Source organism: Eptesicus fuscus, chromosome 5 (assembly GCF_027574615.1).
Source record: "Eptesicus fuscus isolate TK198812 chromosome 5, DD_ASM_mEF_20220401, whole genome shotgun sequence".
NCBI lineage: Eukaryota > Metazoa > Chordata > Mammalia > Chiroptera > Vespertilionidae > Eptesicus > Eptesicus fuscus.
In genome coordinates, this window is record NC_072477.1 from 18,480,291 (window position 1) to 18,507,096 (window position 26,806).

The following is a 26,806-nucleotide window of genomic DNA, read 5'->3' on the forward strand; positions in this document are numbered from 1 at the left end:
TAAAGAAATATATTTTTTAAAAATGCTGTAGTATTTCATAGATGGTTGATAGCCAATCCTTGCATGATCAATCAATGCTCAAGCAGCTTGGCTCCATGCTGCCATATTACCAAGGTGGTAATATGAACAGAATTATGCCCAGAATTATGGAAAAGCAGATTGCAGCATCTTGGTTGAGCCCCTACACCCCTAGGATCCTCACTTGGGCATCTTTTAAAAAGAAAACATTGCCTGTGAACACTACGATTCCTTGCAGCCTTAACATTCATTTATTAGGATCATAATACTGGTTAGCACTTCCTTGACATTTATGTATGTGTCAGATTTTGTTCTAGGTTCTTTGTATATGGAGAAAATGTTAAGCACATATTCTTATAATATATATTTTGTATTGCCATTTTCAGTTCAGGAAGTTTAAGCCTAGGGCAGAAGTCAGCAAACCTGGCCTGCCTGGTTTTGTAAAGTTTTACTCTAATACAGCCATGCTCATTCGTTTACATATTGTCTGTGTCTGCTTTCACACTACTGTGATAGAATTAAGTAACTGGGGTGAACGTAGAAACTATTTGACCTGCAAAGACAAAAACAAAAATGTTTACTGTCTGGGTCTTTACAGGAAAATTTCACTTTTGTCTGGTCTAGAGTAATCCACTCACTGATCAGTCACACTCAGCTACATAACATTAGTTATTTCCATTAAGCTATTCTGCCTTTTTATTTTTATTCCATTCACTTAATCTTTCAGATAGTTGCTCACAGGCAAATGTGTGCTGAGGAAAATTGTTCAAGACCTTCGTAAGAGCAGCCAGTGTCTGTTCGCCCACCTAGTTAAGGATACTTCATCATCTGGCCTCCAGTAGCTATAGGCCATGGAGCTACACTTAGCACTAACTGAAAAATAAAGAATGAAAAGATTGGCTTTCAACACAAACTTGAATGAGTAGAATTACATCTTTATTATCTGAAGTAGGACTTGTGAGTTGTCAACCTCCACCTCTTCTGGCATCAGGAAGAAATATCGCAGAAATTAGCCTCTGGCTGATCATCTCATTATAGGCCAGTTACAGCCCATTTTTAGAAAATCTGATGGATACCAGTAAAAAAAAAAAAAAAAAAAAAAAATCAACCAGGTAATACAAATGCATCTGAAGTTTGTTATGCGTGATACAAAATTACCTAATGCTTCAGAAATAAAACATTCAGCTCTGAGCAAGATAGGGCTTAAGTAAGAGGAATTTGTTATAAATACACAGAAATGACAAACTACATTGATTGGGAAATTAATTGCATTTAAAAGAAAATTGATCATTAAATGGCCTTTTTCCCCCCAGAAACAAAGCTCTCCCACAAAGGGCCAGGTTATATAGCAAAGAACAGAAAGATGTGAAGTGAGAGGGGTTATATTTATTTTTTTATCTTTATCATTGCTTTTTATCCTGATCACTAGGATTTCAGAATGATCCTTTCCTCTACAGTTCCAGGTGTTGTTTTGCTACATTGTCATACCTATGCAAATTCTGATCCCTACTTGGAAATATTCCTCCTCCACATCTCCATCTTTCCAGCCTCAAATCCACCATCCTATTTGGGTCCATTACCTTTGATAATTGCAACTTTTTGCTAATTTCTCCTTCTAAATTCAATATTTGTCATACCAGTTCACCCTACAGGGCACTGCCAGAAGTTTATTTTTTTTAATTCATTTCATTTATTCATCAAACGTTGCATGACTACCCATTTGTTTTACCTCCTCCTCTCCCATTATTGTGCTAGATGCAAAACCAGATGTGGTTTCTTACTAAGGTTGCCAGATAAAATATAGGACACCCAGTTAATTTTGAATTTCAGAAAAAAAATAGTATAAATATACTCCACATATTGCATGGGAAATATTTTTTACTTAAAAAAAGGAATGAAAGATGAAAAGAAGGAAGGAAAAGAAAGAAAGAAAAAGGCATTTATCTGAATATCAAATGTAATTGGATGTCTTACCTTTAATTTGCCAACTCAATTATATCAGACCCCTGTGAAATTTATAATCTACTTAGAGAAATAGATATTAATCATATAATCTCACAACTAAATGCAGAGCAGAAACTGCAAAATGTGCAATAGGGGAGGGCTCCAGAAGGTTGTTATGAGAACCTATATTCAGAGAATTGAATTTCTCAGGGGAAGTGGAGGGGGCTTCCTACAGGAGGTAATACTAGTATACTAAAGCAGAGTCCTAGGGTCTAAGTAGATGTTAACAAAGGGAAAAGGTAAGGGAATTACTTAAATGGGATGAGCAAAGGCAAATCTGCAGAGCAAGAATAGGAGTGACTGAGAGAAGGCCAAGGAGTTGGTACAGCTTGATGGGTGATGAAGCAAAAAATGGGCAGACCAGTCATAGACACCCTAGACCATGCTGGACAGTTTTGTCTTTATTTGAAGGACTATAGAAGCCAATGAAGAAAGATGTTACTGTTTGCTTCTTTGCTTTTGATTTGTTTTAAGCAAGGGAGTTACAAAACCAAATTTACGTTTTGAAATGATACCATACCCTCCTATAGGCATCAGCTTCTCAGCCTTAACCCTTTTTGTCTCTTGTAATGATAAAAGCATCACCAGATAATTGAAAGAACAAAAATCAGATAATGCTCACAATACTGGTTTGCAAACTGTAAATGCTAAAGGGGCCAATTGATAATATAAATATTTTTCAATCTTTTTCAACAAAAAGTCTCAATCTCCTTTTCCAACCCTTCTCTCAACATACCTCTTCATGTCCATCACTCAGAAAAATGGGCCATTGATCCCTGAACATTTAATTTTTTTTTCCTAAATGAATTGTACTGTCTTTCCTGCATGCCTTTAGAAAACATTCTTCAAAAACTGGTGGAACATTTAGCTCTCCCACCAAGAGCTTCTTTTTTTTAAGATATATTTTGTATTGATTTCAGAGAGGGAGGGAGAAAGAGAGAGAGAGAGAGAGAGAGAGAAGCAACAATGATGAGAGAGAATTATTGATTGGATGCCTCTTGCATGCCCCCCACTGGGGATCGAGCCTGCAACCCGGGAATGTGCCCTGACCAAGAATCGGACCATGACCTCCTGGTTCATAGGTCGACACTCAACCACTGAGCTACCTCAGCCAGGCCACCACCAAGAGCTTCTTAATGCCTAACTACCTATCTAAGGAAGTTTATCATACTAGCACGTCCATTAAAATATTTTATGTTCTTACCTCTCAACCTGCTTACTTTATTCTTTAGCACCTTTTATAAAATAAATATGTTGGTCATTCAAAATAATTCACCCATTACCCTTATAGAAGTTAGAGTCTAGTGAGAAAAACAGTCACCATTAATAAATAATAGCAACTCAATATTATCTATATATATAAAAGGCTAAGTGTCCATCCATCCAACTGGTAGCTATGATGCACACTGACCACCAGGAGAAAGACACTCAATGCAGGAGCTGCTGTGATGCACACTGGCCATTTACAGAGAAACCTTGGACCTGGCACCCATAAACCAACACTCGGCTTCCCCCAAGAGGGACAGAGGCCCTGCCACCACCCCCAAGAACAACACCCCACCAAATTGCAGCCATCACTGCCAAGACCCCATGGTGCAAAATGTGGCCCACAGCCCAGCCCAGCCTAGAAATGGTCGCTGTGGGTGCCGGGTAATGACATCACATAGCAACTCCCAGCTTCCTCTCCTTAGCAACTAGCTTCCTTGGAGTATCTTCAGCCCAGGAACATGACTTGCTTTATAGCCAGGTGTAAACATTTTACAGTTTAACCAAATGTTTGTGAAGTGTTTTCACGTGCCTCAGCTCATTTGATCCTCACAGAAGTCCTGGAGTAGGTAGACAGGAGACTCGATGGAATCCTATTTTCTTTTCATTAGCCAGAAAATGGAGATTTAAAAAGTTTAGAACCTTGACCCAACTGAAAATAAGTAAGAAATGGTGGACCTTGAAAATGACTTCAGGTTTTCTCACTGCGCAGAATATAGTCAAACATTGCTACAGTTAAATATTTTATCCTTTGTTCTCTCTGTGTGACCTACCATAAAAATCTGCTTCGTGTTGATATTTATTGCTGTGCTGCTGACAATTACCTGAAAGAGAAGTTGGGGTGCTTCGCTGGGCTGGAAAAAGTTTAGCTAAATCAGAAAGCAGGTCTAATTAAGCAAGTTTATTCTATACTAGAGGCCCGGTGCATGAAATTCGTGCACGGCGGGGAGGGGGGTAGCGGGGGGTGTTGTCCCTCAGCCCAGACTGCAGTCTCTCCAATCTGGGACCCCTCAAGGGACCTTCCTTTTTTCCATCAAGAGTGTGGTGGAAAAACCCTAGATTACCTTCTTGGATTCTTATAACCCAAATTACCAAGAACACTGCAATTGGTGGCCTACAGGGAGCTTAGCCAATGAGTTGTCAGAAAAGGTATTTACTCTCAAAATGGTTTGGCTCAGTGGATATACCATGGGCCTGCAGACTGAAGGGTCCCAGGTTTGATTCCTGTTAAGGGCATGTACCTTGGTTGGAGGCATATCCCCAGTGGGGACTGTGCAGGAGGCAGCTAATGGATGTTTCTCTCTCATTGATATTTCTGACTGTCTATCCCTCTCCCCTCTTCTCTGTAAAAAAAAAAAAATCAATAAAAAAAATTTTAAAAAGGTGTATCCTCTGCAGCTCATGCAGCCCCTGGGTTGTGTCCACTGGGCTAGGGGCGTGTCCCTGCCACCCAGTGGTGGCTGCCGGGGTCTCCGCACACCCCAGAGGCCAGCAGCCATCCCCCTGTGGAGGGCGCTAGGCTTGGGGCATGGACACAATCTGCCACTTGGTGCTGGAGATTGGAAAGCCTCTGGGGCGGGGTGGGAACATCCCCGTCTCCAAATGCCCCAAGGCCAGCAGCCAGCCCCACCATGGGCCCCAGGCTCGAGGCTTGCAGGGACCCTGGGCAGCATGCAGCGGTGGCTGCCAGGGTCTCGGCAAACCCAGGAGGCCAGCAGCAGCCCCTGGTCCTGGGCGCCTGGCTGGGGGTGTGGCCCCAAACCGCCGCTTTGTGCAGGAGCCTTTGCAAGCGGCTTGGGGAGGCCATCAGCCAACCTTGACCTTGGGCCTCAGGCCTGGGGCTTGCAAGGACCCCGGGCATCACACAGCAGTGGCCGCCAGGGTCTTGGCACACCCCAGAGGCCAGAGGCAGCCCCCGGTCCTGGGCGCCTGGCTGGGGGCATGGCCCCAAACCACTTGCAAAGGCTCCTGCACAAAGCAGCGGTTTGGGGCCACGCCCCCAGCCAGGCTGGGGGCTTGCAGGGACCCCGGGCAGCACACAGCAGTGGCCGCCAGGGTCTCAGCACACCCCAGAGGCCAGCGGCAGTCCCCTGTCCTGGGCGCCTGGCTGGGGGCGTGGCCCCAAACCGCCGCTTTGTGCAGGAGCCTTTGCAAGCCGCTGGGGTGGGGCGGAACATCCCCGTGTCGCTATAGCAACGTGGGGATGTTCCACCCGCCAGGTTGCTTGGCGCCTACACCCATAGGCTCTGAGTGGCCAGGGGGCGTTCTGGGACCCCTGCCGCTCAGGACCTAAGCACGGGCCTACAGGCTAGGAGTGGCCTGGGTCCAGAGGATGTTTCCTGGACCCAGGCCACTCAGCACCTGCATATGCAAATTAACCGCCATCTTGTTCACTCTGATTGGCTGTGGGCATAGCAGAGGTGCGGTCAATTTGCATGTTTCTCTATTATAAGGTAGGATATATAAAAGGCATGCACAATACATATAAAGCTCTTGTTGGTGCCAACTGCATGTGTGTCTCGATCTGTCTTTGTCGATCATGAATTTGGTTGACACTTCTATTATAGAGAAAGAACAAATAGTGATATTTACATATTTCTTTTAATTAATTTCCTTTCAATGTGTACAAATCCATGCACCGGGACACTAGTATGTTTAATAAAATGAGAATGAGCTCTCCTAAAAAAGGCATGAACCTCTCACAGGGCCTAAATCATATTCACAGTGAAGTATCTGGCACACAGGTCAGTGCCTAGAAAGTCTGTGTCTAGGGGAGGTATGAAGACTTTGCAAATCAAATAATATGGAGTGAACTGACAGGTGAAAAATGAGTAGAAATCTATCACACAAATGAGATTCCCAATCAAGGGGATATTAAAAGTCATGAAGTTTTAAAAGGGGCTAATGAGGACTGAGGCTAAAACACTGAGTAGGAGCCACATGTAAAGGAAATCTATGTCAACTATTTATCTATCCATTCATTCATCAAATGTTTATGAAAACTCCTTGCTAGTCACTTTTTTTAAGCACCAGATATGTGACCATGAACAAGGTTGACAATGTCTCTGTTCTTAGAGCTTACAGTCTATACACACAAAATGGAATTTCATTGAGGTATCTGTGCTATAATAAACAGAAAACAAGATGTTATGCTGGGAAGGGATTTGAAGGAGTACATTTTAGCCTGGGTCATTAGGACGGGCTCTTGAGGAGATGAAATGAAGTTGAAGCCTGGTGTTATAAGAAGAAGGAATGACCATGTAACAATCTGAATAAAAATTATATATATATATATATATATATATATATATATATATATATATATATTTCAAAGAGAAGGCCCTATGGTAAGAACAAGACTGGCTCAAAGAACCAAACAACAACAACAACAAAGCCACGGTGGTGGTCAAAGATCATGTTAGGAAATGAAAGTCCAAAGTCAGCAATAAGCAGGGACGAGATCAAGAAGGCAAGGGGTTAGCTTTTGCTCTAGTACAGAGAGAGTAAGTGATCTGATTGGACTCCATCCTGTAGGCCAGGAGAAGTCCATGAAAAAATGGCATGATTCGATTGGTACTTCAGATGGATGGCTCCAGTAGTGAGCAGAGCATGGACAGGAAAGGCAATAGGAGGCTTAGGGAAGGTCTATTAGTGAGGCTGTTGCAACTGTCCAGGTGACATGGTTAAGCTTGCTATGAAGATGAAAAGGATAGATCTAAGCATCACTTTAAAGGATTTGTAACCCCATTGTAAGCCTTTAAGTAAAGGGGTCCATGTTTAAATCAATTATCCACTGCAGAATCTAGCCCAGGGCTTGCATTGCTCATTGTAACATCTCAATAATTAAGTGTGAAGTATAATGGTGTACTACAACTTCTCTGTCCTAACCATTCTTCTGCATACACTCTTTTCTTGGTTCTCCTCTCTTTCTTCTTTTACTGAAAAGCCCAGAATTTCTAAGTCATGCAAAGTGAAGTGCACAGAAGCTGGGTGGCAGTTTCTGCTCTGTCATGTAATACTTGAATGACTTCAGTCAAGTCATTTATGCCTCTTTAGTTCTGATTACATCAGCTTTAAAAAATGCTGAGGCTAACAATCATATAACTTGTCCTGCTGCTGCAGAGAAGTGGGGTGAGGATCAAAAGAGATCCTCAGCAACACTGTGAAACATTATTTTACAAATACCAAGTAATTTTAGAGAAATATACCAAAATTACATCAACTAGAAGGGGAAACTGGCCAAAACTTTGAATACCGATTTCAGGTGTAGTGTTTAATAGTGAATGAATTGAAAACATCTTGAGAACCTTATGTGCTAGCCATCTAGGGCAGTGGTCGGCAAACTCATTAGTTAACAGAGCCAAATATCAACAGTACAACAATTGAAATTTCTTTTGAGAGTCAAATTTTTAAAACTTAAACTTCTTCTAATGCCACTTCTTCAAAATAGACTCTCCCAGGCCATGGTATTTTGTGGAAGAGCCACACTAAAGGGGCCAAAGAGCCTCATGTGGCTCATGAGCCGCAGTTTGCCAACCACAGATCTAGGGTAATTAAAGAGGAAGCAGTCACAGAAAAACAAACTTTCTGATCCCTCAGTGTCATCCTCCTAAAACGAAGCACAACCTTCGGATACTTCTTTTTTGGACAAATCAAAGCTTTTCTTTTCATGACAAACCATCTTCAGTCACGAGCTCCTTGGGTAGTTAATGGTATCTCGTGATGATCCTTAACACTCGCATCTCATTTTACTCTTGATTAAAAAGAAAGAAAGTGTGGGATCTAAGCCCTTGACTGATTTGCACTTCAATTTAATTTCTCCCGTTCTCTTTCCTCCTTCCTTTCACTGGATGAAAACTTCCATGTAATTAGGCTCAAAAACACTCATCAAATGGTTTGATTGAACTGTGGCACACTGAAGCTCTCATCGAGGCTGCTGGGGTAGAGAGAGGGCAGGGCACCCTGGGAAGGAGTGCCATGCCTGGGATGGCATGGGCTCTGTGTTCTGTGATGGCAGTTAAGGGAACTGGTGTGAGGGTCTGGAGTAACTCGGCTGTCACTCTCTCTGTTCCTTCTGTGCTGATATATTACTCCGGAAACTCTACTCTCTCAGTGTCCTTGTCCTCAGCCAAATAGGTGGCACCTGGAAAGCTTAAGCACTAACATGGTATAGCAAAAAGAGGACCAAACAGAAAATCCAAAAACATAGGTTTTAGCCTTAACTTGTCTCCAACTTGAAAAGTATGATTTGGGAACCATCCACCAACTAAATCCCAGACTATTAGTTTCTTTGCATGAAAAATAATTTGATTGGAAAAGCTCCCTCAAGACCTCTTTCAAGTCTAATTTGATAATAACACAAATGCAATGCAGTTTTTGAATTCAATAAAGGTCTTTCATCAGAAAATTTTACTGGCATCCTCTCAGGGCCTGAGGAACTTGGTGTTCAGTTGGGATGTCTACCTCTAAGTTACTGTTATTGAGCTACCTTGCACAGGGAAATGAAGGGTCACTATCTCAAAATTGTCAGAGTGTTCTTTCTTACATGATAGGTAATCTAATAAGTTTTTAATAACTGAAAGATGATGGGCATAGCAGTACATACACATTAAAATGACCCACTGGCATAGAAAACAAAGAAATAGGAAACATCTAAAAGAGAGGAATTGACTACAGAAGACCAGGGTTCCAGGTTTATATTCCTAATTCACATTAAAGCTGCCCCTCTCTCAGATTATCACTGACATGTTAACTTGAGCTCCCATGAAATAATGCTCTGATAAATGTCATCAGGGCAGTAAGAAGCAGGGACTGAAGCACCTCAACATCTGTAATGCACAGCAGGCTGAGTTCTCATGTCTAATTTTTACATTCCAGGTCAGGAGCTAATCAGTTTGCTCTCAGGGCCTTTATGCTACATTATTTTTTTATGACTCATACATTCACCCACATGTGCACAAACACACACACTCACCCAAATTGAAAACCATTGCCATTCTTGAAAGATTTATTTCATTAGTTTTACCCTCAAAATTAATGAACTTCCCACCATATATATGAAGAGCCAAGAATAAAAGTAGATTCAAAGGTGATTTAGTAGGAGTAAAGAGGTATAAATTTTGCCTATTGGTGGTGACAGAAAGATGAATATCAAAATTGCAATGACAAAGTGGTCAGTCCACTTTAAGATCATTAATTATAATCTTTTCATTTTGCAGTTGAGAGCTAAAACCAGGAAGGTTTGGAGGTTTGCCTGGAATTATAATGTGAGGCAAAAGCCTATAGCAACTGTTGGAAACCAAATTTTCTGATAAATTAGTTTCTTACAGTGAATCAGAATGAGGTGGGTGAGTCACTAACAGGCTCCCTCATCAATGGAGGGGGTCCCTCATTCCTGGATCCTTGATTGAATATGTAACCACTCTCCACCAGGTGACCCTGGAACCTCTATGTGTCTCTAAAGGCATTTCAGAAAGCACAAATAATTGCCTATAATGACAAAATAGGGCTTGTGAATATAGCAGAGTGCTCTCAGCAGCTGCTCTCAACACCAGAGAACAGATTTTACCTTTGCACAGATTACCTGACCTAAAACTTCAATAAGTTCAAGGAATTAACTGCTTAGGTGGCAGAAGAACTCAAGTGAACTGCCTAACTCTCTGAGGCTCAATTTATTTTCCTGTAAATTCATGATAATATTAGTATCCTATTTGAAGGATGGTTGTTAAAGATTAAAAGAGGTAAGCTAAAGCATTTAGTTCAGTACCTGACCCAAAGTAAGTGCCTACTGATATGTTTAGAAAATATTCATTGTCCCCATAATTAATAATAGCTCTAGGTAGAACATAAAAGTCCTTTTAAAAGGGCCAGGTATAGCATTTGCAAATATTACTTTGAGAATTTTTCCCACCATCTCAGATAATATTGCATAAATATTTAAATGTTAAAAACACAGATCTGAATGTAAACTGCTTAGATATCCAACTTGCTTCTGCCATGTATTACCTTTATGACTTTAGACAATTAACTCAAACATTCTGTGCTTCAGTGTTTGCATTTGTAAAATGGGAAAACAACTGTACCTACCTCATAGGAGAACTAAATAAACTAAGACTTTTAGTATAATGTCAGACATATTGAAAGAACTAAAAATGATATATTATTATAATTACTGTTATTTAGAGTAAATGAGATACTGTCATTCTTGTAAAAGTACAGAGGTCTCCTTTCTTGGTTTATTTTTAAAAGATTGAATTACCATAAATGAACACTCAAAGATACCCACCCAAATATGCAGAAATGGTGGTTCACGGGAAGAAGTTTAAAATAATCAGTTCAAGGACAAAGATATACAATAAAACCTCAACTATCTGAACCACAGGACTCTCCCTTCACCCAATTTATTCAGGTGAATAAATTGAAAATTTTTTCAACATCTGAGATTTAACTCTTCAATCATCTGCTCAAACTTTTAATCAGTCAGAATGCTGCTAAAACAGGCCCCAAGAATCCAAGAAGGCCTTGCTTTGTTTTATCTGTGATATAATTTTTCATGAGGGCCTTTAGGGGTTTTATGAAAACCAGGGGTTCAAAACAACTGAATTGGCTGAGATAGCTATCACTTACAAAGAAGCCCCAAAGCCTTTGTGTCCATCACCACTCGCTCATGAGAAGTCTGGGATTTCAGACCAGGAATTAAATGAACTAACGGTGGAAGCACATTTGATATTTTCAACCAGAGCGGGGCCTTTTATCTAGAGCCACTGAGGCAAGGACATGCCTGGGGGAGCTAGTTCTTTGCTTATCATTGCCCTCATTCTGAAGATAACTGTCTGCCCAAACACCTGTCCATGAACCTGTGAGCCACCACTATGCACTATGACACGTCTCAGAAGCTTTCCATTCTCCGTGCAGCAATTTCAAATTTTATAAAGTGCTCATTTCTCTCTTTCTACCTCCTTGTTTGTGTGTCTGCAGACAGCCAGACCCTGCCTCTTTCCCTTCTATAACAACACAAGTGACAAAAGGGGTGCAAGGCAAATAAATGTTAAGTAAAACATCACCATGTTCAGTTAAACGCTGTGCTCCATCAAGCCTCTCTACTGCCTAGCAACCCTGGTGGCTCACCCTGAGTTCATTTTCATTTCCATGTGCCACACAGAAAAGCAGCCTAAATATATACCCCCAGTCCTGAAGCATATAATCTGTAAACTACAGGAACAGGCGGATCATTTCCATTAGTTTGCTACGTAGCAAAAACCACAATTTGCACCCAAAGTGTGTAATTATATTCAAATTCTGGAAGACTGCCTTAGAAATAGTTGAAATTCATAGTTTAGGGGAAAGTCACTCAAGAGTATTACACTGTTATGTTTTAATGTGGGAGGGTGGAAGGGATATTTCAAAACAGCAAGACAAAGGAGGGTGAGAACAGTATCTCAGAAAATGTGGTTCGTTGGTTTCTAAGGGTTTCATATTCAAACAGCCACTCAAAAGCTGGTAAGCAAGGGGTGGGGACTCAGGCAGAGAACAGGTCTTGAACAATAACTCAGTTGTGGCATCCAGATGGGAAATATAGACAGGTGACTTTACAGGCCATTTTCCCTTCTTTCTCACAAGTGAGCCCCGACCAGGACAGGCAGCATCTCCCTGCATAGAAATCCGAATCTGAGCACATTTTTTCACACAGAGGAATCCTCAAAACACCTCAAGAAGCCCTACCTCTTCGCTCAAAGCCAGGCACCTGTTAGGAGAATACACATGAAAAGTTAATCTTTACAAAAGGCCAGACAAGTCCAACACTGGCGGAATCCATTCCTGTAGGAGCAGATCTGGTTAAAGAGCACTCTGCAGAAAGAGAGGTGGGAGACCAGGTTGCAATTGGAGATAGGGTCTTGAAGAGGTGAGCAATTGGCCTTTGTGCAATAAAGTGAAAGAAAGGTGATGAACTTGGAGTCAAACTGCCCAGTTCCCAACCAAATCCAACACTGACTAGATGTCCTTGGCCAGGTCCCCATATTGCCCATCTGAAATATCAGGCAGTCAGATAATCCCTAAGGTCTCTATTATCCCTGAAGTATCAAGTTGGTGTGCTTTGAGGGATCCAGGATGTTCCCTACTCTTTGCCTTGTCTATAAACTACCATCCCTTATTCTCCTGGTAAATGGGAATCAATCATGTGGAACCTCAATCATTAACTCATTTATTCAAAAAACATCTATCGGGTGTGAATGTTTGATCCGTCTGCTCTTTTTAATTAGTATCTCCTTGGGTCAGAATGGGTTCAAGCAAACTGACAGACATTCAAATATTTATTATGAATGGGATACTCTCTTAGACATTTTGGAAAGGTGTGTCAAACACATTAACAGAATGCTTCATTAATCTGTGCACTCTATTCCTGATGAAAGAGCTTGCTGGGTTTGTTTTCTGTCTGTTTCTTGGGATAATGGGCTGGTGGTATAGCAGACAGAACAAGAGACTTGTGGTCAGAATGGGTCTGAATCCTGGCTCTACCACTACATTACATTAGTCAAGCCACTTAAGCTGCCTGAGTCTCACTGCTTTCATTTATGAAATGGTAGTAACCTTATTAATGGCAAAGGCGTGTGGGGATTAAATGAAATCATACATGCAAAGTCCTGGAAGGGAGCCGGGTGCACAGTTAGGTGTGATAATATGTTGGTGTATGATCCAGGCAAGCCTCTCAAAACTCCAAATGTAAATAGAAATAAACGACTTGGTCTTTATAAATGCATTTGCTATTCTGCCCTGGGCTCCAATAGGGCTAAACACAGCAGAGCTGCTTAAACACAACACAGAGCTCCTTTCTAGTATTAATAAGGTGTGTTTAAATGAAAGTCGTGTTCTCCCCCTCTTGGCGTGACTCTGCAGTGAAGTTGGATTGTGGGCTTTAGAACATCACAGTGTGCAATTCTTGTACATTATGCTGCTTCTGTTGGAGCGGAAAAGAGAAAAGTGTGGCTTGTGGCTTTGGCATAACTTATTATGACAGCCAAGAAAACAGACCTATAAAGTACTGGAAAACCTGTGGGCTCAGGTTTAAGATACACAGTGGTGTCTTCAAAGACATACAGCTTGGAAAATCATGCAGACTGAGTGCTGAGAGCCATTTGAAGAGATCATCTAACTCAACCCTCTTATTGCAGAAATGAGGCAAAAATTAAAAAGATAGTTTTCCCCAGCTTAATGTATTAAGGCATGCACATGCACACTACACACCACGCAGAAAACTACATGTAAAAGAAAAAGAATAGGTTGAGAGATCAAGATATCCCATATAATGTCTACATGATAAAAAAATTAATACAATTTTAAAAAATAGTAATTTCTTATCTAAAGTCACAGGGTTGGTCAGGGAGAAAACTAGGAGTAAGATCTATGTCCCAGCATAATGTCTTCTCCATAAGAATGCTGATTTTACATTTGTGCTCCACAAAGTCAACTCTATGGGTTCCAGCAGCATAATGTGCTTCCACTTCCCCTGTAACCCTTGAGTCCTGGTAAGTAAAAGTATCAGAAATGTCATATAAGGAGTTCTCCATTTTCAGATCTGAAAATGATAGTCTTAAAAGACCTGTCTTTTCCTAATATAAACTAGATTATGACTTTTAGTTTTTTTAATGGCTACTAGGCATCATATAGGAATGTTTAAATTCTATACAAGTTTACTAGAAACAAGATCCAATTCTAAATTTTCAAAATGGTCTCAGAATATGTCTTGGAGTCCTCACACCCTTTTCACTTCACCAGATTGCTGAGCATCTAATCAGTTTATTATAATTTGTTATTGTAGGCTATGATTTCCCTGGCATGGATTTCTACATGTTATCAAAAAGCAAAAACTGATCACATATGTAATTTTCTCTTAGTGCCATAAACAAGGAAATGCAAGTTAACGCTTTCTCCTTTACATTTCCCTAAAGAAGTAGTGAGTAAATGAAGTAACCCATAGAGAGCAAAAGTGTTACTCAGGTAGGGAAATGAAGATTAGTATATTTGTGTTCTTTTAGCTCAAACTACCAACCAGCAAACAGTCAACACTGAAGCTCAAATTTGTATAAGCAACTGAAAGAATGTCCTCATTGAAATATTTCTTTTAATGTATTTAATCTCTACACAGTGTTTTACAATGTACTTGTTCAATTTCCCACACAATTCTGTGACATATGTATGGTATTATTATTGCCATTCTCCATGTAAAAATGAATACATTGAGTCTTAGTCAAGTCTTGTGACTTATCCAGGTTCACAACATTCCTAAGTGACAGAAAAAAGACTGGGACCTATTTCCTCCAACCAATCCTGTGAGTGATGGCTCCCACCCCACCTAACACTACACTGCCCATTAGAACTCCGTTATCATAATAAATATCTTCAGAAGCACATATTCTTAAAATCATTTTTCAGAAGTATCTGAATGCAGAAACAAACAAACTAATCTGTTTCCTTTCCCCAAAGAGTTAAGTACCTTGCTTGGGATTTATAACTGCAAGGGTATTACAATTACAAGACATTTCTTCAAGCATCTCATCCAAGCCTCATAACCATGTCATGAAGGGGACAGGTTTTTGCATATTTATAGTTTAAAATGAGCTTTCACAATATAAAAATCCAACAGAAAAAAAAATGAAATTGATACATATTTTTTCAGCTGCCAAAAACATAGTTATTTCTACTTATTTAACCTGCTCTTATTCAATGAAAGATGAGATGTGAAAGGAGTTTGGTGGTGTGTGTCTAGGAAAAGAAAATAGTGAGCAACTGTAGTTCATAAAGGAAGACCCTGCGAGGGCAGGAATGTCCCTGGCCTGGGATGGCAGCAGGTCAAGAAGAGGAGCTTTAGAATGTGGACATTGGAATCTGTCAGCAGAGCACATGGCTATAGTCAAAATTAGTATACAAGCACATCAAAGTGCAGACTCAGTCACACAAGATCAACTAGAAGGAAAGCAAACACACGTATTAACTGAAGCTGCTGGTGCTGTGTTCTCCATATATACCGTACATCAATAGAATGTTTCCTCCTGAGGCACCACCTTATCAATTTTGTAAATTGCTACCCTTGTTCCTGAAGGTTTTATTTTTCCACTGTGGAAGTTTGAGTTCAATAGAGATTCACAGAATGATATAATTTTACTTATTTCCCAATGACAGAGTCTGGGGGGAAGGTGTAGGAGAAGGAGTATAATGGGCTAATTTATGCCCCCTCCAAAAAAAAAAAAAAATTATATGTTGGAGCCCTAATCCCCAATGCTTCAGATTGTGACTGTATTTGGAGATAGTGCCTTTAAAGAGGTGATTAAGTTAAAATGAGACATTTGGGTGAGCCTTTACCAATCGGAAAAGTGTCCTTATAAGAAAAGGAAATTTGAACATACAGGAAAATATCAGGGGTGCATGAACACAGATGAAAGGCCACGTGAGAACACAATGAGAAGGTATCACTCTACAAGCGAAGGAGAGAGAGTTCAGAATAAATCAAATCTACCGACACCATCATCTTGGACTCCTAGCCTTCAGAGCTGTGAGAAAATAAGTTTCTGTGGTTTAAGCCACGCAGGCTGTGATTTTAAGGCAGCCCTAACAAATTAATACAGGGAGGGAAATATGAATAAGTTAATGGTTTGTCTTCAAACATTTGCTTCCCTCTTAGATGACCCAAGGCCCAGCGAGGCAAGTTTTCTGAGATCTGGTAAGTTAATTTACTAAAATGTAAAATGAAATGTGGTACTTCTTCCAAATTAAAAAATCAGACAATAAAGGAATAAAATTCTTACTATGGAATTCCAGCCAGCCATCAGTTTGGTAAAGGTTCCCCCGACCCCAAAAAGAATTGTTCCAATGATCTCATTTTCTCTCCCTATGATATGGCAGCCCTCAGCTTCACCCCAACCAATGATCTGTGTTGAAAGTCCTAAAGAAATTTAACCTACATTATAAACTTCCTATGCTCGTTTATTAAGAACATACTAATCTCCATACCCACCACTTGCCAGCAAATTTTAGAGAAGAAAAACAATGCATCTGGAAGAGAGAGAAAAGGAGAAACCGATTTAATTAATTTATCACCAAGGCCAAAGGCATATACATCTTATCATTTTATCTGTCAACCAACACTATGAATTATTCAGCAAACTGAATCCCAAGAAGGAAGGGGGAGAGAAAGTGGTTAGAAAGCAGCTGGTGGAGCAGAAGAAACTGCTCAATACATCAGAGCAAAACAAGCCCCATGGCTGGGAAAACTTAAGAGGCAGTTGTCTGTGACAATGAATGAGCAGTCTAATTCCTTACAAGAAGGTCCTGGCTGATATGCCACAAGTGGGACCACCACCGCTTCTGCTAAGATGATTCAGATAGGACATATCTCTCCCCGCCCCGCAACCCACACACATACACACCCTAGTTTCTGAGCAAGAGACTTTCCTCTAAATATATTGTGGTACTTTCCCTTTTAAAGTTGAGTTATGTTCTCTATTAGTTCTCCCAAATGCCTGGAGTCAAGAAAGTCTGTTATATTATGGACGATAAAATGCAAGACACATACTAGACCCAGGATCCATAGAGAACCCTGTTTTCTAAACTCTAAGTATTAAAGCATTATTTTTAGACAGATGGACGTTGGACTTCTTAAAGGCAAGTGAGAGAAAAAGAAATATACAAAACTTCCAAGGTCAGTAAACAAATGTATTTTAGTATTTATGTGTCCCATACCACTAAACTACTTAGGAGTTTTGATAAGCATGATATTTAAGTATGGCAATAAAGTTAAGGATGAAAAATACCTGTAGGGATATCTGGAATAACAGAAAAATGCAAATCCTCATTTTATAAAGGAATAATTTATATTAATTAATATAGTGTGATATCTGGGTCTCCCTCCTGCTCCCCCTATTTTTTAAATGACAGAAGCACTTATCTTAAATGATCAAAATACTTCTGAAATTCTCCCTAGCTGAACACCACAACATCTCATTTAGTTTTATATCCTTAGCAAATATCACACAGACTGGCACATAGTAAATACACAAGGCTGATTGAATGACTATTGAATAGATCACAAAAAAAAGTAGGGAACTTCAGAGAAGGGGAGAAGCTTACCAGATTCCAGTTAAGAGGAGACTTAATTCTCTCCTGAGACACAATCTTAACCTGATACTATTTTGGGGTGCCCCATGCAGGTGTGACTTTGTCTCCCCAACCCATAAAGGAGCTCACCCTTCTCTAGGGTGCCATGGATAAAGACTCTAGGGCCCCAGTGATGGGCAAACTTTTGAGCTTGGTGTGTCAAACTTCACCAAAAAACTGAGCATAACTCGGGTAGTGTGTCACTTTGAGGAAAAAACTAACTCCAAGACTCTAGTCGCAAATGTTTCATCCTCAGGAGCAGCAAATGTTTCATCCTCGGCATGCGGCCGCGTGTCATCAGAAGTGGCTACGCGTGTCAGTGCTGACACGCGTGTCATAGGTTCGCCATCACTGCTCTAGGCAAATCTATACATAATTCTCTAAAGATTTCAACCAAGTCTGGGCAAATGCTGTTTGTAGAATTTCTGTTTCTTCTATCCGTCTTAGTGTAAATCCCACTACAGGGCAGGATGGTTTGGAGGAGGGTGTGTGGGGGGGGGGGGCGGGGGGCAACAACTGACTAAAAGGGTAACTCTGAGGACTTATCTTCTCAGGAAATGGGCAAGAAGAACAGAAAACAAACAAATAAAATCTCCCTTCAGTCCAAAGAAAGTTCTTGGACTCATGCCTCTAGTGTTTAATTTTATACCAGAACAAAGGGCATTTACTTCTTCACAGACAGTGGAGACTGCTGCTTTTAACTCTGGAATAAGGTTGGCAGAAAACTATTAGCAACAACCATTAGTCTCATGGTGCTATGCCTCCTACCACCACCTCCTTCCAAAATATTTTAAAAAACAATTGCTATCAGCTAAGTCTTTGTCTTTGACTAGGAGGGTACTAGCAAGTGTACTTCCAGTAAGAATGAGAGGCAAGTTAGCAAAGCACTGAGGGGGTCTACTGGCCCTTTCACAACTCAAAAGGTCGCAGTTTGGAAGGGGAACTGGAATTAAAGGTTGTTGATCACTGCTTCTCTTGATTTCCAGCTCAAAAACATTAATTAAATATGAAAGAAGCCTACTTAATATAGATGCATTCAGTCTCCAAGCCCAAATCAATGGGATGGATGGGACTTTAGGATTGAAAAGGGATACTGAAGAGTTGAATTCATGAGCTTTTCTATCTTAGCCATGCAGACCCCTGAGGAGTTTACTGCATCTTATAGCTCTGATGGATCTGGAGGCCTTTGCTGGGATCTCTAGTCATTTACTTGCTTTGTTCTTCTTTTCCATCATACTGGATCTTATCAGATGCAGGGTAATGAGAAACCAGATTGGGAACCAGTCAAAAAGATTTAGAAGGTACTGAGCAAATGGATACTTGGAGAAGTAAATAGAGAAGAGTGTTTAACCTCTGCAAGACTCAACACCTTTAGGACAGAGGGAGGGAGAAGGGGGAAAGAGAGAAAGAAAAAGGAGGGAGGCGGGAAAGGAGAGGGAGAGAGAGAGAGAGGGGGAGAGAGAGAGAGAGAGAGAGAGAGAGAGAGAGAGAGAGAGAGAGAGAGAGAGAGAAACTTGAATGATTTAGGAAACCCTGGGAAGTAGAGCTCTGCAAATTCCATCACTTAACTCCTAGCTGTTTTTAACCCTTTACATCCTGAACAGGAAACATCCAGACCCTGCCAGCCTCTAGCTTCTAAGCATAATCTTCATCTCCCTGCTGATCATTTACAAAATTTAGCTAATTATTGCTGAGTGTTTCCGTGTTTAAGTATGGCTGCTCTTCGTAAAAGTCTGTCTGGCTTCCCCACCCCCCACTTCCCTCCTTTTCTTTTCTTTCCCACTCTTTACAATCTCACCTCCACTCCCAGTCCCTCTTCCCCTTTGGAGCTAACAGTTTCCATTATCAATGAAATTGCTTTTGCTTTTTTGGTGGTTGTGTTTCTTTCCTCTCCTAGTTTTTTTGTTTGTTTGTTTGGGGGGGGGGGACGAGGAGGAGAGGCTGCTGTGATTTTTAAAGAAAGCCTACATCAGCCTCAGCAGGAGTCACAAAGAAAACAGAAACCAGATCAAGATCAAGCATTCCCTCCTCCCCACCACCCCCCTCCACCAGCTCTACAAGCTCTGAGCTGTTTGACAACTCCATCAAATGAAATTTAAAGAGAGAGCCCGAAAGAGCCAGAATACGTGCTGGCATTTTCTCAATGTGCTTCCACTAAAAGCAACAGACAGCACGGAGCAGAAGCCCAGGGCTAGGAGGCAGCGGGAAGAACTGATGTTCCCAATGGGGTCTGCATGCTATAGGTCTTCAAAATACAAGCTAGGGCAGGGGACCTCTGGTGCATTCACTCCTCTAGCTCCCTGGAGGGCTGCTCCTGTAGCCAGGCTCTGTGATTCCTACTCTCCTCGCATTCCGAGTGGAGTGCATAGTAAACAAATAACGAAGCTCTCTCCTTTAGAACATTTTACTACAGCAAGCTCCTACCTTAGAGGCAGACATCAGCTTTTCCAGGGCAGCCTGCACAGAGCTGAATATATTTTTAAAAGCCATAGATCTCTTCTTTCAATAGCTATGAAAGGATGATTTGGAGCAAAACACATCAGACATGCACTGTTTAAACAAGCTTACCCATGCTACCTTCAACTGAAATAGCATTTGCATAAATGGTGGAATCAAAGTTACTATAATTTACACTTGGGTCAATTATAAATGGACTTTGCCTTGTCTATAGATTGCTTCCTCTCTAGTAGCAATATTAGATATGCAGTTTTTATGATAGCTACTCTTTCTATCAAACATGTGGACAAACCTAAAGCTGCCCAAATGAACAATAATGGCCACTGGTTATTAATTATATTTTCTGCCTTCAGCTATTCTTCCCTCTTCTCATGATCTTAACCACACAGGCCACTTTCCAGCAGTTCACACAACTTCTAGCTGAAGACCTAAGAATTCTTGCTATCTGCTATTTCCCCATGACTAGCTCCCAAAGAAGAAGGGTGAAAGCAAGGTGAATGAATGAATTCTCAAAGTGCAGCACTGGGGATTTATCTGATAGTTGCCTACCATCCTGTGGGAGGGGGTGGTGAAGGGAGTGGGAGGTTGCAAAAGGGGGAGAATGTGGTGTTGGTACAGGGATGGGTAAGGGAGCTAAGGAGAGGAGAATCCATTAGAGGAAATTGGGGGGCGGGGGCAGAAAGCATTAGCATTAGTCTTTAAGGGGAAACTGGTCATTTTCTTCCCTCATGCACATGTAATGCTTTTCATCATTTAGAATGCCATTTTTCACTCTCTTCCCACCATTGACATTACCTGAAAGGCAAATGGGTTAAGGAATGGCTATGCCCCATTAAAAGGATAAAGAGCAGAAAGACCCACCGTGCCCTCCTCGCAGGGATACTGGGGAGCGATAGATAGAAATAGGCACTGAGTGATGCTTGCTGCCATGGAAATGGTGCTCGTGCTGAGAGTGAGACCCCGGCGAGGAAGAGGAGGAGGAGGAGGAGGAAGGTACATTAGAGGAACTCCACACAGAGCTGATGATACATCCCCAGAAGAGGGACCAGATCCCAAGCGTCCAGGCCGGCCGGCGAGGAGGGCTCCGTCTTGGGTGGATTCTCAGGTGCATGGTCAACGCACTGGACCACTACAGATAGGCAGTTTGAATCCCAGCCAGTGAGGAATAATGAAGTTCATGATGCCCAGGGGCCCATCATAGCAGGAGGAAGACTTGCCCAAATTGCGGAAAGAGGGAAGGAATAAGCACTTTCAAGGCAGGTGATGAATCAGTTAAAAAAAAAAAAAAAAAGATACTACTCAAAAAAAAAAAAAAAAAAAGTAAGATAGAAGGCAAAAGCCCCTGCTTTCTAGGGGCTTAAATTTAGGACGCCAAAGTCCACCCCGGTAGAGCAGCCCTCCTAGGGAGCCCGGTAATGCCCAACATGTCAGGGGAGGCGCTGGGCTTCCTCTTGATCTCTAGGCAACTCAAATCTGATGACTTAACTGCACGTTCCTAGAAGCCACATAGAGGAAAGGTGGAAATGAAGGAAGAAGAGGAGGTGGCAGGACACCCAAGTAGGTTCAGGTTAGTTTATCCCTACATCCAAGCAGTTTGAAGATTTTTTTTTTTCTTTTCCACTTCCATGCGATGCAATGCAGAAGTGCCAAGCAAAAGGGGGCTGCAGGTGGGAGAGTTCTTTACCCGTTTGAAGTTGTCTTGGCTGAAGGGCAGGGAGGCTGTTAACCCTGCACTTTCTGAAAGAGCTCCACGGAGCCTCCGCTGGCTTCCCGAGTTTAGCAGCAGCAGCAGCAGCAGCAGCAGCAGCAGCAGCAGCCACCGGAGGAAGAGAACCAGGAGGACCGGAGGGAAAGAGGAAAGCCAGAGGAATCCAGCGCAGAGCAGCCACCCAAGCCAACGTGGCACGGGGCTGAGAGAGGTGGGTGGGCGAGCAGGGAGAGCAGGAGAGGAGGTGGCCGCGGGCGGCAGAGGTGGCCGAGAGGCGGGCAGGCGCTGGCGAAGTGCGCAGAACTGGGAGGCACAGGTGAAGTGAAGCGAAGAGTTGGGGAGCCAAATTCACAAATGGGCAAGTCATATGCAAATCGCTCACTCCCGAGAGCAAATCAGCGCAGCCCGAGCGCTCTGCCGAGGGACTGGCTGGCTCCGGAGGAAGGAGGGGTGAGCGCCCGGAATCCCAGCCCTCCCCATTCAAGTACCCGAGCTAGTCTACACCCCAAGCCTCCCGGCACACACCGCCCCTACTCACACCCCATGCTGCGCTCTGCTTCCCTCCCAGCAGTGAGCGCAAGCGTGTGAGTGTGCGAGAGACTGAGAGACAGGCAGAAGGACACTGAGCCATTTTGTCACCCCTTCCTCCTCCTCTCCCAAGCACCTGAAGTCAAACTCTCAGATTAAGGCACCTTTAACAATTGTGAAAGAAAAATGCAGGCAAAGCTGAGGCTGAAGTAGCCCCAAATAGAAATAAATACAAATCCCCTGAGTCAGCAGGAGCCAAGCGCTGTACTGGCTGCAAGCAATGGTGCCCCCCTCACGCTCCCTCCCTGGCTGGTGGTCAGCACCTTGGTCAGCACCCTGTGGCCACTCTCCATGCAGATGCCTCTCCAGGGGTTAAAACAACCAAGGCTGCAACCCTAGGAGCAAATGGTGGGAACTTTTCACCCTCTCTCTGAAGAGATATGGCCCCGGGGACTATGGAGGGTGAGGCGTTTGGAAAAGGTAGCTTCCAACCAGGTGGACAGGAAGTGCCTGGCATTCAGGATCCAGAGGTTAGGGTCCTAGATGGCTGTCCTGGTCAAAGAACTTCAGAAGGGGTGATGACTGAGTCTTCTGGCAGAAGAGGAGTGGGAACCTGTCTAGGACTTTCCTCAGAGACAATGCCCCAGATGGGTAAAGCTTCCGGGCCTCCAAGGCACTGGGCAGCAAAGAAAGCACAGCTTTTCCATCCAGGCTGAACCTGCAGGGGAGAGCAGGAGCTGCAGAGAAAGGCTTGGTGCTCCTGTCCTGGCCATCTGTGACTCCAAGAGGAAACTGACCAGGGTTCTGCCAGGGAACAGTGACATTCTGGACAGGTGGCTTCCACCTCACCCCACCCCCTTCCTCCTACTCCATCTGATGTGCTGGAGGCACAAACCCAACAGGCAGCCCTGCTAGACCAGGGAGCTTGCTAGCTTTGATTCCTTCCTTCACAGTCACCTAGGCCAATTATATTTTTAGGAGGGGAGAGGTAAGTAAATTATATTATATATATATATATATAAATATATATATATATATATATATATATATATATATAGAGAGAGAGAGAGAGAGAGAGAGAGAGAGAGAGAGAGGAGAATTTGAGAATTTGGAGCTTATAACACCTATTATAGTCTTGCTCTCAAGGACATTTCAAACCCTGTAACTGAGAATAAAGAACAGGGGTTAAGACAGTCCTATTCATCCTTGGGACACCCCAAAGATGGACTAAGGAAGTTAGAATCATGTGTCTTTCTAACAGATAAAGATACCAAACCTATAGAAGTTTTATCTTCAGGGTCAAATATCAAGTCCATTTCAGATTTATGGTGGTGATTTGGGATTCTGGTTCTGAACTCAATGTTCTCCCAAGGCCCATGTTCTCAGTGGTAAATGCTGCAGAGTCATCCAAACTGCTCTGGTTCTCAGCTGTAAGGGGATCTTCAGGGGATCCATCCAGGATCCCTCATTCAATGTCTTTCATGCCCTTGGGTGGCAGCCAAGAAATGCTATGTCTTAAACTAGCAACGTGTACCTAGAAACACCACAGCAAGCGACAGGAGTAGCTTATGGAGACTCGATTTAAACCTCAGTATGTATCTTGTTCTGTAAAATGTGGATAATGCTTTCCCTCATGAGGTTATTGGGAGTTTTAAATGAGATAATGTATATACTGCATCTGGCACAGCACCTGACAAAGAGTGGCAGTACTCTTTGTTCAATAAGAAATAAGCTAAAATTCCAAGAAGGCTAAGTAGATGTTTAGGGTCTTATGTTATTACTAGAGGCCCAGTGCACGAAATTCGTGCATGGGTAGCGTTCCTAGGCCTGGCCGGCAATCAGGGCTAATATGTTGGGTGACTGGCAGGGTGATCGGGGGCCCCTGCTGGCACCCGCCTTGGCCGGCCTGGTGCCGCCCATTCGCTGGCCTTGCCCCCTGCTGCTGCTTCCAGTCGCCTCCCTTTGCAGGGCGACCAGTGGGGTGATCAGGGGCCCCTGCTGGCACCCGCCTTGTCTGGCCTGGGGCCTGCGTACTGGGGGCAGCTCCTGCATTGAGTGTCTGCCCCCTGGTGGTCAGTGCCCATCATAGGGACTGGTCATTCTGCCGTTCGGTCAATTTGGATATTAGGCTTTTATTATATAGGATTAGTAGAAAAGTCAAGAGGGAAATTCTTATCTTAAGCATCCTCCCTTAAGGTAGATGATAGTTCCCATTCAATCCAACACCCCTTTTGTCCTCGACATGGAGTCCCACTGCATTTCGGACTCATTCAAACTCTGTAACATGGTCTTAAGGGTACTTAAATGACCTGGCTTATGTCTAATTCTCCAATACCATCTTCTGCCAGATGACCTCTTATTACCCTCCAGTCACCCACACCTTCTTTCTGCTCTTTGAATGTGTCAAGTTCTTTCCCAATTCCAAACCTTTATACTTGCTGGCTTCTCTTGTCTGAAAGATGTTTCTTCCAGATTTTTATGTGATTGGTTCACTTCAGGTGTCACTTGCCTTCATAGAAAGTTAGCCATCACACCCCTGGAAGGCACTTTGCCCTTTCTATTTCCTTCACAGCACTCTCCACTTTCTGAAATTATTTTATCTGTGTATGTTCATAGTCTAGCTCCTTACTAAAATTGTAAACTCCCTGAAAGCTGGGCTTTTGTCTTGTCCCCTACCATATCTTCTGTGTGTTGCAGAATGGGTAGCACATAGCAGAACCTCAGTAAATATTTGCTCAATTAATTAATCCAATGAATTAACTGTCAATCTCATATTCATATGTTCTTATATCATTAGTTTCACTGATGCATTTATCTGCCTTTAGTGACATCAATCCTCAGAGACACACATTCCCAGAATTGAGATGACCACCTATCCAGATAACATTGACATTCTTTCCTAAATTGGTGCTGAGTGTTGGAGCCTATCTCTGACTTCGTCCTAGGGAAATATGGGAAGCTTTGCCGGACCTTGCAATTAATTCTCTGCTAGGCAACAAAGTGAAAAAAAAATCCTTAATGCAGTACAAAATCTGGAAATGCTGCTGGCTTGTCACGGCTGGAGCTATTCATTTCACTTGTCATACTTATAATTTATTTATTTACTTTTTTACAAAATGTCAAAAGAAGTAGCCGAGAATTCCAGGAAGGCTAATTTCATTTGGGGACCCAGTTGAATACTGAGAAAACTTATCAGAGGGCAAATATGAAACTGGTTAATTTTTCTTCTTTCACTGCAAAGAGATAATCCACAGTTCTCCTGATAAAATAGATGTCCTTCTCCATTTAATACATTGATGATTTCTTTTTTTATTTCTTATCCCTCCAGTCTCTTGCTCTAGTCAGCACATTCCTACCTCGATTTCTTTTCCTAATTCACATTCTTCTCAGGTCTATTAGAATTCATAATAGGATGCCTTATTATATATAATAAGGATTCGTGCACCGGTGGGGTCCCTCAGCCTGGCCTGCACCCACTCGCAATCCAGAACCTCAGGGATGTCTGACTGCCGGTTTCGGCCAGAACTGGCATTCTGACATCCTCCGAGGGATTTAGCAGTGTGCAAAGTGGCAGCTGGTCGGGGAGGAGCCTGAGCCTGGGCCAGGCGCTGTGTCACTACCACTCATCCTGGCCCTGTTGTGCCTGCCGCCGCTCAGTAGCCTTCATAGCTTTGCTCATCAGCCATGAGCCCTGCTTATGGCTGAGCGGTGCTCCAGCTGTGGGAGCGCACTGACCACGAGGGGGCAGCTCCTGCATTGAATGTCTGCCCCCTGGTAGTCAGTGCACATCATAGTGACTGGTAATGGTTGCTTAGGCTTTTATATATATATATATATATATATATATATATATATATATATATATACAAGAGGCCTGGTACATGAAAATTTGTGCACTTGGGGGGGTCCTCAGCCCGGCCTGCACCCTCTCACAGTCCAGGACCCCTTGGGGGATGTCCACCTGCTGGGTTAGGCCTGCTCCCCAGGGGATTGGGCCTAAGCTGGCAGTCAGACATCTCTCTGGCAGCCTGGGAGCCCTCGTGGGTTGTCTGACTGCCTCAGTCAGACATTCTTAGCGCTGCTGAGCAGGTGGGAGAGGCTCCCGTCAACACTGCTGCACTCACAGCTGTCAGCCCGGCTAGTGGTTGTGGGAGCGCAATGACCACCAGGGGGCAGCTCCTGTGTTGAGTGTCTGCCCCCTGGTGGCCAGTGCACATCATAGCGACTGGTCATTCCCAGTCATTCTGCTGTTAGGGTCAATTTGCATGTTACCCTTTTGTTATATAGGATTATATTTTAATCTCCAGGGATACCTTCTAAACACTGTCTGCACCTATGGTCAGCTGAACAAGATTCCTCATTAGCCGCACTACCACCAACAGCTGCCTTTTCTCTCCTGAGTTGTCCCTAGTGGGTCCTGGAGTGAGAACACTTGGGAATGAAGCACACAGCTGCAGGATGAAGATGTAAACCCACTTTTAAGACAGAAAAGAAGAACAATAGATATAGAAGCATTATGCTCAGCACAGATTTAAAATAGAAAAGTACAAATAATTTCACAGGGACAACCATGTACAGGTCCACTTGGATAAACCCCCATGACATCCTAACCAGACTCTGTAGAACTTGCAGTTTCTGAATGGAATGCAGTTTAAACAAACAAAAAACCTGTAACTG

General features: G+C 42.7%; 1 protein-coding gene across 9 annotated transcripts in view; it reads right to left on the reverse strand.

Annotated features, from left to right (window-relative positions):
- Positions 1-26,806, reverse strand: part of NRXN3 (neurexin 3) — a 1,497,182-nt gene that overhangs the window by 528,845 nt on the left and 941,531 nt on the right. For 4 of the 9 annotated variants that reach the window (XM_054715862.1, XM_054715865.1, XM_054715864.1 and 1 more), the window contains exon 1: positions 20,755-21,004. The exons of the other annotated variants lie outside the window; for them this stretch is intronic. In XM_054715862.1, the coding sequence (XP_054571837.1) occupies positions 20,755-21,004 (250 nt within the window). Of the gene's footprint in view, positions 1-20,754; positions 21,005-26,806 lie in introns of those variants that run through there. 9 annotated transcript variants of the gene reach the window in all.